Genomic DNA, 13,559 nt, shown 5'->3' with positions numbered 1-13,559 from the left:
CATGCCGCATAAACGCAAATACTATTTTCCAAACCAACTCATAGAACTGTAAATAAAATCTTTTCTGTTACAAATTGACTGTTTTGACGCCCGTGGGACAAAGCTATTTTCATTTCAAAAATTCAAATGTGTTAGTTTTTATCAAACAATTGCTGAAAGTTCATGAAGGTATTTAACATGAATATTAAAGAGGTGTTCGTAACAATGTAAGTTAGTTGTTAAGACAGTAGTACCGATGCAGAAGCTGTCTGCTACGAATGTCCTCGTGGGCTCGATCATTCGTAGTGGGCATAAAATTCGCAACAGAAAGTTACCATTTCTTTAGGAATAGTATGTTTTATGCTGTCAGAGTTGGAAGAAATCCAGGAATATATAAATCATGGTAACAGACGTTTTATGACATGGTTCACTGACTCTAAAGTTTCCGTTTAAATTAGAGCATAACATCGAAACTAGGAAATAATTAGGAAATACCGAAAGTAGATCGGTTTATGCGTCAGACTTTGCTTCAGAACGAGAAGATTCTTGAAGACCAAATACTGGTAACACTATAGCTCCCTCGATCAGACATAATATTGTGACTCTTTCCAAATAGTAAGTAACCGGTACAGACTTTGAAGTGTGTAGCGTAGGCGTTAGCTATATAAAGCAGAGGTAGGTCAGCCTGAACTGGAAGTGGGGAATGTGATACACGCTTCTTGGCGCCAAAGGACAGAGGGAGCAAAAGGAACTGCACTCGGCCTACGTACATTTAGTGTGTATTGTTTGTATTACTGCTTATAGATATAGTCAGCAACAATTTCTTCCACTTGACGATTGCGGCTGCCACCCCATGAAATATGGTCTAGGGGCGATATATAATTGATTACATTGTTAATGACACCACATGTGTTTGGGTGTGGTCCTTCCGTTTGGACACTGGCGGATATGTTTTGTGCAAATACTGATATCTAACAGAATATTATAATTATTTCGATATGTATTGTTATGAATGTTACTTACAGAACCCTTGCTTTGTATTTTCTAAGAATTGTGTCATTTTGTGTGTCTCACACTTTACACTGCAGGAATATGAATGTCCTTTGAAGTAATGAATTGGGACAGCATACAGTACTGGTAGATCACATAATCTCTATATCGTCTGGGCCTTTATAACCCTTCTCATGACATGGGTACAGTGAATGTCATTGTTCATCCCATGATATGTAGAGCTCTGTATTGTGGCCTAAGCGGCAAGACAATATCCCAATACCAGTTTATGAGGCAAGACGATATTTCATGAAAGTATTAGCAAGGAACTTGGAAGACAAGTATCATCACGATGCAATGGTGGCATTACAATACGTATCCTGATACCTTCCAGTTTGTAAAAACAGAACAGATATGATTGCTAAAGTTATGGAAACTTCAGTTGTTATACTGAACTAGTGACACAGGCACACACACACACACTTGAAAAGCTTTACATCTAATAAAGGTTAAGTATGTAATGCTGAATGAGTGAATGACTTTAGTTTTACGCCACACTCATCAATATTCCAGCCATATGATCTATAAAAAAATGGGTCCGGACCAGATAATCCAGTGATCAAAAGTACATTCACACATATTAAGTATACCTTGATCTGATTTATAACATCTGTGCTAGTGTATCTCGGTGTGACTGTCTGTTGACCATGGATACTATGTATGTGCTTGTATGTGTTTTATTTCACCTGTATAATTTTATGTAGTTATTTTACTCATTTTATCCATGTTTAATACTTATGACACTTTATGACGCTTATAGATTTCTGGTATATGGTGCATGCACAGCTCTATAAATTTATGTGTAAATGTACATTTTATGTATGTACAAGATGAAGCTAAAATAAAGAACTACTACTACTATAAATTTTAATCTGAAGTTTCCCTCAGGCTGTTTGACCTGTGAAGTTAGGCCTTCAGCATCCCATGCTTGCCATGAAAGGTGATGATGCTTGTCGTAAGAGGCGACTAACAGGATTGAGTGGTCAGACTCGCTGACTTGGTTGACACATGTCATTGGTTCCCAGTTGCGCAGATCGATGCTTGTGCTGGTGATCACTGGATTGTTTGGTCCTGACTCCATTATTTACAACTGGAATATGGTTGAGTGCGGTGTAAAACTAAACTCACTCACTCACCTTGGGCTGTTTAGAAGATGTGTTTCTGCAGCAATGTTTTCACAAATAATTCAGTGTAATTTATATCAAAATTCATAACAACTGAAGAAAACTCTTGGTATGCTTTCAAATTTTCATCCTCTCCTTTTTTTCCTCCAACACAAAGCTGAGACATTGTACATAGTTGTTAGACATACTTTAATTACTTGAAGACAAATATTCACAGATTTTGAAAAATGTTCACATTCTTTCACTTAATATATTTCAATACGTTTTTAGAATTCAAGTGAATTTCAAAGACTCTCCTCTATACTTAATGCAATACTCCTTACAACTGTAAGTAGTATTGAAGTTATATGAGATATATTGTCTCTCATGGGGATACATCGATGGACCCTCTGACACAGCATAAATATCCTGATATATTGCCTAAATCTGTTTTCTATCGATGCAATCATATTGCATATTTGCAGACATTGATACTATTGATGAATTATTACATTACTAATGGGATGTATTATACATTCTTTTCTGCATCCAATTTTATACATACATGCATGCATGCATGCATGCTCAACAATGAAATGAAATTATATTTTTTTAGACCTCACAAACCCATTTGAATAGAAAATAGTGTACATGTACTTTAAAATGTGTACAATATTGAATGTACAGGTAATGACTCATGAAGTACATGCTTTCATCATACGATTATTCCCACAGATTGCATAAAGGAAGCCAAGTGATTATTTTATTATTTATTAGTATTATTTTACCAGTCATCTTTATGGTTCATGAGTGGACAAAGCATTCCTTAGGTACTACTGATCTTTTTATGTTTTAGGTTGGAGTGTAAGGCACAAGTATCTGAATTTCCCAGTGCAAGGTACAAGAAATTTGCAACTGAAGATCTAGCCCTAGAGTTTATTAATTCGGGTGAGTAAAACTGGTAATTGAATTGCTTCATAGATCAAAGGCAAATAAGTTGTTGAATGAATAGTTTGATCATTAGTATTACTTTACGCAAATTCTTTTCTTTGTTCACTATCCACAGAATTTCAACTTTGTTTTCCTTCAATTATTTTCAGAATTGAAAATGTTGAAAATATGATAGTTACTTAATGGTTCATTTTCTAGGAAACTGACCAGTGACAGTATTGTTTTCAGTGAAGACTGTGTTTGCATAATGATGTATGGGCACTATCTGAGGCATTGTCCACCTTCAAGGTGTGTTTACAGGATGGGATGTTCATGCATTAATTAAAATAGGACTGTGGCTTCTGTATATGTACAAAGAGAGGCTTATTTGTACGTACCCAGAATCATGCCCTATGGTAATCAAATGTATACAAACCACACCCTGCATAAGTACATACAGTTCTAGCTGGACAATCTCCTTATTGTTTGATGGAGGCAGTAATACCATGTACCTGCAAGTATGTTTCGATCTTAACAACTTTCACTGAAACCTTTGACCACTGAAACCACTACGAGCAGGTTATCATAGTATTGTGTTTGTATCCAAGTTGCAGCCATTTGTACTTGCATGCTTGTACAGTTTGTTTGTAAAAAGATGTTTGAATCTGTTATATACCTTTTAGATGATTTTGCTAGACAAATTGCACAAGGACATTTTCAGGATATTGACTTTCAAAAGGATGTGTTTAATATCATCACTGCATTAATGTACAAGTAAGACACCATGGATTACAATCCAGTGTCCTTGACTAATGAATTAATATGAAACACTGATGTGTATATTTGTTAGTTTAAACTGGACAGTTTATCTTTTAGATCAGACTTTATTTTTTGTAAAAAATTTAAGCAAAACTGATGTTACTACTTCATTTTTCTTTTCTTGTCCCAGGTGAAAGTGCCTTTTCAAATCGCTTTTATTCTATGCCAAGTATGGCAGACTCTAAAGCTACAGCTGCCTTGAACTCAGTACGTAAAACAGCCAAAAAACTACAGGGTCAGTTGGAACAGATGACATCAACCTATTCCACTCTTTGTGAGCAGATTGATACTTTAGAAGAAGCAGTTTCAGGGTCCAGCCTAAAGAGATCCAGCTCCGATGGACCATCGGACAAAGGAAGCAAGAAACTTAAAACTGAAGACTCCTCTGATGCTTCAGGCTGGTCGGGTGGGTACACTTCAGTTTATTTGTAAATATGATCCCTAACCTTATATGGTATGGTAGCTTAGTGTTTGCGGCATTCACCTGTCATGTTGAAAACCAGGGTTCAGTTCCCCATGTGAAGCCCATATGAGAATGCAGAGCCAGTAAAGGGAGGTAATATATTCACTGGGCCGAGCCGTAGATGCATCAAGGGTATAGTGGAGATTCATCAGAACTGATGTTGAACTGGTGTGAGTAGTAGTTCTTAACAGTGTGCAAAATTGTTTCCAAATTTTGCTTGTCAGTCGGGCTAGTTATGCCTGAAAGTTACTAGCCCAAAAAATTATTCAGTAGCTCAAAAATATGAATGTAGAAACTAACCAAAAGATTACAAAAAGCTAAAATACCAGTTTTCAGACCATAATTCTGCATAATTTATAAGAGCTTTATAGCTTAACAGGGGAGAGAGTGATATATTCCAAATATGACCCCACACAAATTCACTAGCCCTTCATGCCACTGATTGGAAGATTTACTGGCCCATCTAGATTTTTACTAGCCTCAGGCTAGCAGGCTAGCAGTGACTATTACACTGGCTCTAAAGGTAAAGTAATATATCATTTCATATATCATAAGATTATTTGTCTTCTAAATTAAAGTCTCATCTGAAAGCAAATGTCCTAAGAGTTAATTCAGTGATTATTTCTGAGGATAGTTTTCTCCATGAACAGGCACTCCATTCACTGACCCCAGTGCTCCCTCAGTCTACACTGACGGGGCATGTTTCAACAATGGCAAGAAGGGAGCAGTGGCTGGGATAGGGGTCTTCTGGGGCCCTGGACACAAGAAGTAAGTCCACAACGCTAGTAAATGTGTTAATGTTTCTCTTAAAATCTTGTTGACAAATGGGATTGGGTGGTTAGGCTTAGTGGTTAGCTCCCAATTGCACAGATCGCTGTTCATGCTGTTGCCCTACAGGACTTCTTGGCAATTAGTGAGTAACAGGGAGGTGCAGATATACTATGTTATTGCCAACTTGTAACACTGAACAATCTGAAAATGATGTATTTATCACAAGTATATGTGAAATAACTGGACAGAAATTTAAAGAAATGAAAACAAAAACTAGATACGAAACACAACTCCAGTAACGGACTAAGTAAACTTAGTCTCAGTACTTTTCGTTACACTCAACTACTGAGTTCAACAAAATCTAGTAGGAGGTTGCGTCAGGTAATCTTTTGAGTGACCTGTGACTGTCCAATCAAACGTGAGAAGGCTGAACAGACTAAACCAGTCAGACAACAGCTACTGTTTGGGGTTTGGCAGGACTTAAGAAATTCGCTGATCACTGACACCGATCCCTCAATAAGCAAAAATCCGCATAAAACACAGGTATTTGACCTGCAGTTTATATATGCTTAGGGCTTTTGATGACATGGTTACCATTAGCTAACTGACAAGTAAGATGACATCATGAATACAGTCATGCCCCGTTTATCCGAACACTTGTGTTTTTATTGAAATTGTCCGGATAAGCGAATTTTCTGATATCTGAATCACGGGCCATATGTACAAAGAAACGTACAAGGAAACGAACATAGTCGGCATCAGGCATAATCTTTATTGATGATACATAAACAAATATCAGTGCATGCATAAAATGTCTCATACCTTTCTTGCAGTAATGCTCGCTTGAAGAAATCAGTCATAGCTTTTAGCACTGGCTGTGTAGAAAAGCGAAGACTTTCGCCGGTCAGTTCGTCACTGTTGACATTAACAAGATCATCAGCAGTAACAGTCGCAGTTGCAACTTGTGCATAGGATCGTAGTGCTTCGCAAAGTTCCGACAAGGCCATGTAATCATTTGATTGGATAATATCCACATGACGAAAGCAGTTAGCAATTGTCTTCTCGCTCACAGCTGTCCAAGTCTGGATTAATTAATTATAGTGACCCACAAATTGACACGCCTCAAAATTAACTCAGTGTCACCTTGCTACTCAGAAGACTGCCGACTTCTTTGATACGTCACGCGAGGCCCTCGGTAATTGCGTGTGTAAACGTATAGGTGCTCAGCCATCCGGATATACGAGACAAGAATGTACATAATTTAGTGTTTTGTATGTAAAAATGACAGTACGGTTACGGAAACCGGATTGCCGGATAGGTGAGTAATTTTACAACGTTATGAATTCATTTTAAGGAATTTTCGTTCAGAAGGCGAGTTTTCCGGATAGTTTCGGATAAACGGGGCACGACTGTATTGATAAAAACGCTATTTTCAGCGACTGTTTAATCACTGTTGACAATATTGTAGCATGCTCCATGTGCATTACCCAGTAGCGATTGTATGGAAAATAGCAATTGGAATCGTCTGGTACAAACCTTTCCATGGTAAAAGTTCTAAATGTATGTGTGAATGTCCACTTTCACGATTTGGTAAGCTGTGTTCTGATCGGTCAATCTCAAAGGTTACCTGACACTACCTCCCATTACTGTTTTGTTAGACTCAGTAGTGGAGTTAACGAAAAGTACTGAGACTAAGTTTACTTAGACTGCTCCAGTAACTAAAACCAATAATTCGAGAAATCAAAGAAAACTTATAGTATTCCCAGAAATTATTGAGAATCATGTTGCGTCATGTAACTCATTACGTTTATTAACTTCTGGCGTTTTACTTACATCAACATGTTAAAACATCATGCTTTTACAGTCTCAGTCTTGTTTTAGTACTTTGTTAGACCTCCTCGCTCAGCAATGCATGCCTGAATACGCCTAGGCACACTACCCATCAAAGTTTGTAGGTAATCGTGTGACAGGGTATCCCAATATTGGACCACCTCGACCTTCATATCTTCAATATTTCTCAGTCCCTTTTGGTTTATTCTGTCCTTCATGACTCCCCACACATTCTCAATTGGGTTTAGGTCTGGGCTGTAACTGGGCCAGTCTAAAACTTGAACATTTTCGCCCGACAACCACTGTTTTGTGTAGCGCGTAGTGTGTTTTGGGTCATTATCATGCTGGAAAATCCAATCATCTTCATACAATGTTTGTGCTGTCGGAAGAAGGTGACCATTTAGAATGTCAACGTATCTTTCTTTTGTCAAGTTTCCCGTGAAAACACACAATGGCGTCACTCCGCGAGCCGATATGCCACCCCACATGTGAAACTTCAGGCTATGTTTTGGTAGCTGGTAGATAGGTTTGACAGTATCTTTGGTCCAAATTTTCACACAATTAGGGAAAAGCCAAACAGAACTTTCATCCGAAAAGAAAACATTATCCCAATCTTGATTTTCATGAGCCCGAAACCAGTTTAAACGTTTTTCCTTTTGTGCATCTTTCATCAACGGCGAGGGAATTCCACGTTTTTTCACCCAGTTAAGTCTCTGTAATTCCTGCCTAACTGTTTCATTGCATACCTGAGGACTTCCTCTGCTAATCATTTCATTTCTGATGTTCTCAACACTTTTCAATTTGCCCGTACTCACAATCTGCCCAAGTCTTCGGCGATCCACAACACTGAATTTCCTAGGCCGACCTGCCCCTGCTTTGTGCTCTATCCCGGTTCCTGTTTGAATATTCTTCAAAGTTCTGTATACTGTAGACAGAGGAATACCATGTCTACAAGCTAACACTTTAGCATCAGCCTCACCCCTTTCAAAATCATCTAGAATTAGCTTTCTTTTCTCTCTTGCGGTAAATTCTGCCATGTCAATACAGGAAGCCGTCTGCTCAGACAAGGGAGATAACTCTTGATGTAATGAGCTGCCTTCTAAGCTTTCAAGAGTTGTCTCCCTTATTTAGTATGCTTAGTGCATAGTGAAAGCCCTTTTTCCAATCTTAGCATCATTAGAAAAAAACAAAGCTTTTCTCAATAATTTCTGGGAACACTGTATATACAGACATGTCTATAAATGTGTTTTGTTTTAATGGCATATTACATATAGTGTTGGGCTTGTTTCCAGTAATTGTTCAGAAAGGCTGGGTGGCAGACCTACAAATAACAGAGCTGAGATACATGTGAGTATTAACAGTTAGTCTGTACAGATAACAGGGGGAGCCCATTGGTTAGAGGTTTCGCTGACACAAATGACCCGAGTTTGATTCCCCACATGGGTACATGATGTGAAGCCTATTTCTGGTGTACCCTCTACTCCTGGAATATTGCTAAAAGCCATGTAAAATCAAACTAACTAACTTGCTCGCTGACTCCCTCCCTTACTCAGCAGATAACATATAATACCCTGTATGTAGTATCTCCTAACTGACATTCTTCAGAGGATGAAACTGTACATAATTGACTGATATGTTGTCTTCAGGCAGCAGCCAAGGCTGTGCGGCAGGCCAAGTCAATGGGTCTCAAGAACTTGGTGATCAATACTGACAGTGAATTTCTTATCAACTGTGAGTTACTGTTCAGTTTATTTGCACATAGTTTAATGGTAAGAGAAATAACTGATATAACATTTTGATTTTAGTAGTTTTGAACTTCAGGACATTGTTAGAAAATAAAGACTTTAATTAAGGATCATCAGTTTCTAGAGATATTCTAGAAGTCCATTTTGAAATATTAATTGATTTGTTTGTGTTGTTATTTGGGAGCCCCATCTAGAGACTGTGGTGTTTCTAGTTTTCAATGACATGGTGTCATGATATAGTTATATCCTGCCATTGTTACTAGATTCAGTATTGTTTGCTCATAATAAGCAAAGTTCAGAGCTATGTGTAGAGGATATAGTGTGAGCATGTTTATGTGCAGGCATCACCAAGTGGTTGAAGGGGTGGAAGAAGAAGGGATGGAAGACTGCCGCTGGAACGGAGGTAGCTAACAAGGAGGATATCCAGGAACTGGACGAGGTCCTTCAAGGCATCAATGTCAAATGGGTGAGCATCAAGGCAACCCATTCAGATCGTCTAGATAAAATCTTTACCACAAGCATAATTATGGGTATAATGAGAATGGTAGAACAAATAAAGCTTTGAATGTAAATATTTTCGACCATAAAATGAGTTAATCGATGGTTATGCAGAACTGACTGAGGTCAATATTGAGGGAAAAAATAGTAATTACTATGATTTATCTGAAGCTATGTATCACACAGCTTGTGAAGAAACCTGGGAAGAAAATAAAGGAACTCTTGTGTTTTTGTGTGTTCCCTTATTTTTCCCCACAGTATCTAAAGGAGTCAGATATGATGAGTATCACCAAACTTGATCTGTTGTGTCTTGAAAAATGGACGTTCTTCAAACATAACAGATTTGGAGGATTAATTTTCAGTCCTGCCATTTGATTTAACTGAAGTATCTGAGTTCTCAGTAACTGACATATTTCATTTTCACTGAACAAAAGAGAAAATACTTTGAAATAAAATAAGGAATTAAGCTGCAGTTATTGAAGGTTCTTTTCTAAAATGTTCAAGGATCCTCTGCTATAAAAGTTTACTGTTTGACAGCAAGAATGAGATGTTTTTTAGTTATTACATCAAGGCTGTAAACTTACGTACTTTGTTACAGATGCATGTTCGTGGGCACCAAGGTAACCCTGGAAATGAGGCTGCAGACAAACTTGCTAATGAGGGAGCCAGGAAACCATCTGTTGACTAGGAGTTGAAAATGTTCATTTAGTAGAACACTATGAATACTCCAATAAATCAAGATAGTGGTGACTGGTATGAAAGCTTTCAATTACTATGGCTTATACGATATTGTATTTTGCTCTATATGATACATCATTTGTATGTACAATAGCATACTTGTACTGTAGGTTGCATGGGTTTGGTTGGATTGCTGCAGATATTTGGTTATGTTACTTGAAGTCTATATACTGTATACTACTCAATACAGGTAAAGAAACAGCTGTTTCTTATTACAAGAGCTTATGGCATGACAGATTTGTCAGGTGGTCCTTACCTTTATTTGAGTAGTATATGTCATTTATTGTTATCAGATTTCTCATGAATTCATACACATATGTTATGTTATCATAGCTAGAATTACCAGGATGATTGCATTTATGTAACATTTTTTGCAAACTGTGATCAAGATAAAGGTTGGCAGCTGGTCCTTTGTGGCAAGTATAAAGAGATAATAAACTCAGTGTTCTGTCACTGCTGCATTAAATAATTTTGAACTGAAATGCCTGAATCTCAAGAGTGTTGTACTGGTCCTATCAAACATATAATTGATGTGCATGGTCATGTATTGACATGTTGGTTGTTACAGAGACAATATACTACCGGTAGTTAATGTTGACGGTCCATTAGAGTTGTACTTATTTACATGACTCACACATATCATGTTCATGTGTTGCTCTTCATTTAGATTCATAGACATTAATCAATTTGTACAAAGATTTGTATAACATTTCCCTTCCTGTACTACTGCCTTGAAGAGATTCTGTTTATATGAGAAGAAAATACTGACGCATTTGGTCAAATTCTTTACATTTACAATGAGAGGCATTTGGTCAAATTCTTTACATTTACAATTACTGCCTTTAGCTTGCCAGTTTTTAAACAACAGGGCAGTAATTAATTAAGGTTTGCACTAGCAGAAGAAGTAGTCTGCAAAAATTGTTGAGGGGGATGGAGGGGTAGCACCTGTACCCACTGCCCAACCTAAAGAACCAAACAAGCAGGATAACTTACACAATGATAGTACTTTGCCCATTCAGCAGTTTTACAGCAATAGCAATACTACATCTGGGGAAATGATGTTGCTGAATCCAGTGTTGGACCATGAACATTTGCTGATCAGTTTTGACATTTTCTGAAACCATCATGACATGAAATAAGAATGTTTTGCTTCTGAGGGGAAAGGAGGCAGTTGAGTTGCCTGATAGTTGAAGCTTTTGCTTGTGGCGTAAAGTTTGGTTTGGATTACCCTCGTTGTTATGTGTGAAGTACATTTTTGGTTTACCCGGCTTGAATATTCCTAAAACTGCAATAAAATCATGTTCTTTTTAATTTGAACCCTAGTTTATGGTGTCAAATATATGGTAGTCATATGGCTTAAGTTACTGCCTGGCTCATTGATGTGCTCTATCATGCACAATTTATTTTTCTTCAATACATATGAATACTGTCAAATTTGTGAAAAGCCTGTCAAAGAAACATTGTTTTAAGGCATATTTGAATAAACTTTATTCAGTACTGGTTACATACACTTGTGTCCACAGAATATTCTTCTTCTTGAGTTAGGATTTATCACACACAGTAATGAAAAGGTACTTTGAAATACTTGTATAGTCTTTTTTTTGTATTTTTATGTAAAGGAAACATTGGCTAATTTCACAGCTTTAATGTGGCTGGTTTATTATCTTTCCCATTTTCCCAAGGTAAGAAGGCAGTTAACTGACCATGAAAGATGAACTGGGCTTGAATTACGGAGTTAGGTTGGCTGGTCTAATGTGTCTATGCATAGTCCAATCAAAGCGGCTTAATGAAACCAAGATTAACAACATATCAACTGCTCTGCTGAAAACTGCAGGATTTGCAGAATGTGCTACTTGTCAAGGTGCACAAGTGATCTGATGCTTTCCTTGAGTTATAACACTGTGGGTGTTATTTGCAAGTCACAGCAGTCACATATTTTTAAATGGGCTCTGCCATTTTGTTTGAGGGCAATACTAACAATGTGAAAGGTGGAATCTGACTTGTCAGTAGGAGAGAGACATAACTTGGAATAGCCTCTGGTGGCTCTACAATCAATCCACAAATTTCCAGCCCATTTCGTCAGCATTGGAACCTGGCTTTCACAATCAGTTATCACCATTGCCTTGGGAAGATGATATGTCCCCTCAGTGTAAGGCGTATCTGTTTCACAATGACTTACAGTTACTGAGTGTTTTCAAACAAGTCATCATTGTTTCACGTAACAGACAAATCCTTCTCGTCCCAGAATAAAATGGACTACAAAGAAAAATTATATCATGATTTTATTCACCTAGTCATGCTGACATGATTACATGATGAAGCCTAGCATTTATGTTTATGGCACAGTGTTGCCTTACAAGTCAGTTTGATTTTTCTTTTGTTATGTTACATGGTTCGTTTTCATGTAGAAATAGTACAGCTTAATTAATAAACTTTCTGACAAAATGTTTTTGAATTTTTTTGTTTTTTCATTATCATAAAGTCAACATATCAGATTTTATTTCACATCAGATTACTTGGATAATGTGTTTTGCAAACATTATGCCTTTGAGACACAGAGAATAGTCATAAATCTATCACATTAACTGTACTTGTAATTCTGTTTTGTCCATATGCCTTACTGGGTTTGAATTCAAATTTCCCTCTTATTGGTGAATCAGTCTTTTCTCCAACATCATGTATGCTGTACAGTCACTATATTCAAGGGTGATACTCATTTAACAACTGCATCACACCTGGTTAGCCTTCTTCCCAACTGATGCAGTCTGCAGCATGAACTCCCTCGTTAGAATAAATGAATGAAATATTGCTTCAGAAATGAGCATCAAACTGTGTGATGTCCATTCAAATGGAAGACCGGGGGTAAAACAATTATGGAAGTGTTTACATGCCCCACATCACATTACCAAGGGGCGATCACCCTAGTTATATACTACCCCAATGTAAACGAGTCGTGGAGAGTATATAGTAGTATAGACTACCAACACACCACAGACTCAAACAAGGTGTATTCTCTCAAAGCACAAAGGTAAATTAAATATACAGTCTACAACCCTAGAGCAAGAGCCAGATTGAATGGATTCGCAAATGATGAAGCTGAGGAAACAGTGACAGTCAGCAGGTTTACCTGGGGAATATATAAATGTGCAATATAGACAAACTTTATGGATAACATCTTTATTTAGTGAGAGTGATGTTTCGATACAGACTCTTGTACCATTGTACCGGGTTGACAATGGTACAAGAATCTGTATTTCTGTACTTCCAAGCTTCTCCATATAGTTGGAATATTGCTGAGTGTCTCCTGAAACTCAGCTGACTCACTCAGACCAGCTGGGCCACCAGAGTATTGATCATGTGTTATATGCATATGGGGATTCACATTTAAAGGACATGAGGGCACCTGTTTGGCTTAACCTCTCATTATCTTGTCATTATTTTGCAGCTTTCTGAATGGAATGTTATTTTTTCGACTACAGGTTACTACAAAAACCAAAATGTGTTAATCTGACCTTGTGTAAGGCTTATGCACATCATTTCATAATTATAATTTCTCAGAATAAAAGTACTGTTAAAGTGCTGATGTGTAAATTTTGTAACTTCGTGGTCTGTTTTAAAAAGTATTGCAAGTTT

General features: G+C 37.4%; 1 protein-coding gene across 1 annotated transcript; it reads left to right on the top strand.

The window, feature by feature from the left end:
* The first annotated feature begins 217 nt into the window (after positions 1–217).
* On the top strand, positions 218–13,517 carry LOC137291869 (ribonuclease H1-like). Its single transcript, XM_067823411.1, has 8 exons — positions 218–382; positions 2,989–3,080; positions 4,012–4,287; positions 4,995–5,112; positions 8,238–8,292; positions 8,592–8,676; positions 9,032–9,156; positions 9,787–13,517. Exons 1-8 carry the CDS (start codon positions 258–260, stop codon positions 9,874–9,876), a joined length of 966 nt encoding a protein of 321 aa, XP_067679512.1. The 5' UTR covers positions 218–257; the 3' UTR covers positions 9,877–13,517.
* The last annotated feature ends 42 nt before the right edge of the window (positions 13,518–13,559 follow it).

Source organism: Haliotis asinina, chromosome 7 (assembly GCF_037392515.1).
Source record: "Haliotis asinina isolate JCU_RB_2024 chromosome 7, JCU_Hal_asi_v2, whole genome shotgun sequence".
NCBI classification, from domain to species: Eukaryota; Metazoa; Mollusca; class Gastropoda; order Lepetellida; family Haliotidae; genus Haliotis; species Haliotis asinina.
The sequence above is the reverse complement of the archived record's forward strand: the minus strand, read 5'-3'. Positions and strand labels throughout refer to the sequence as shown.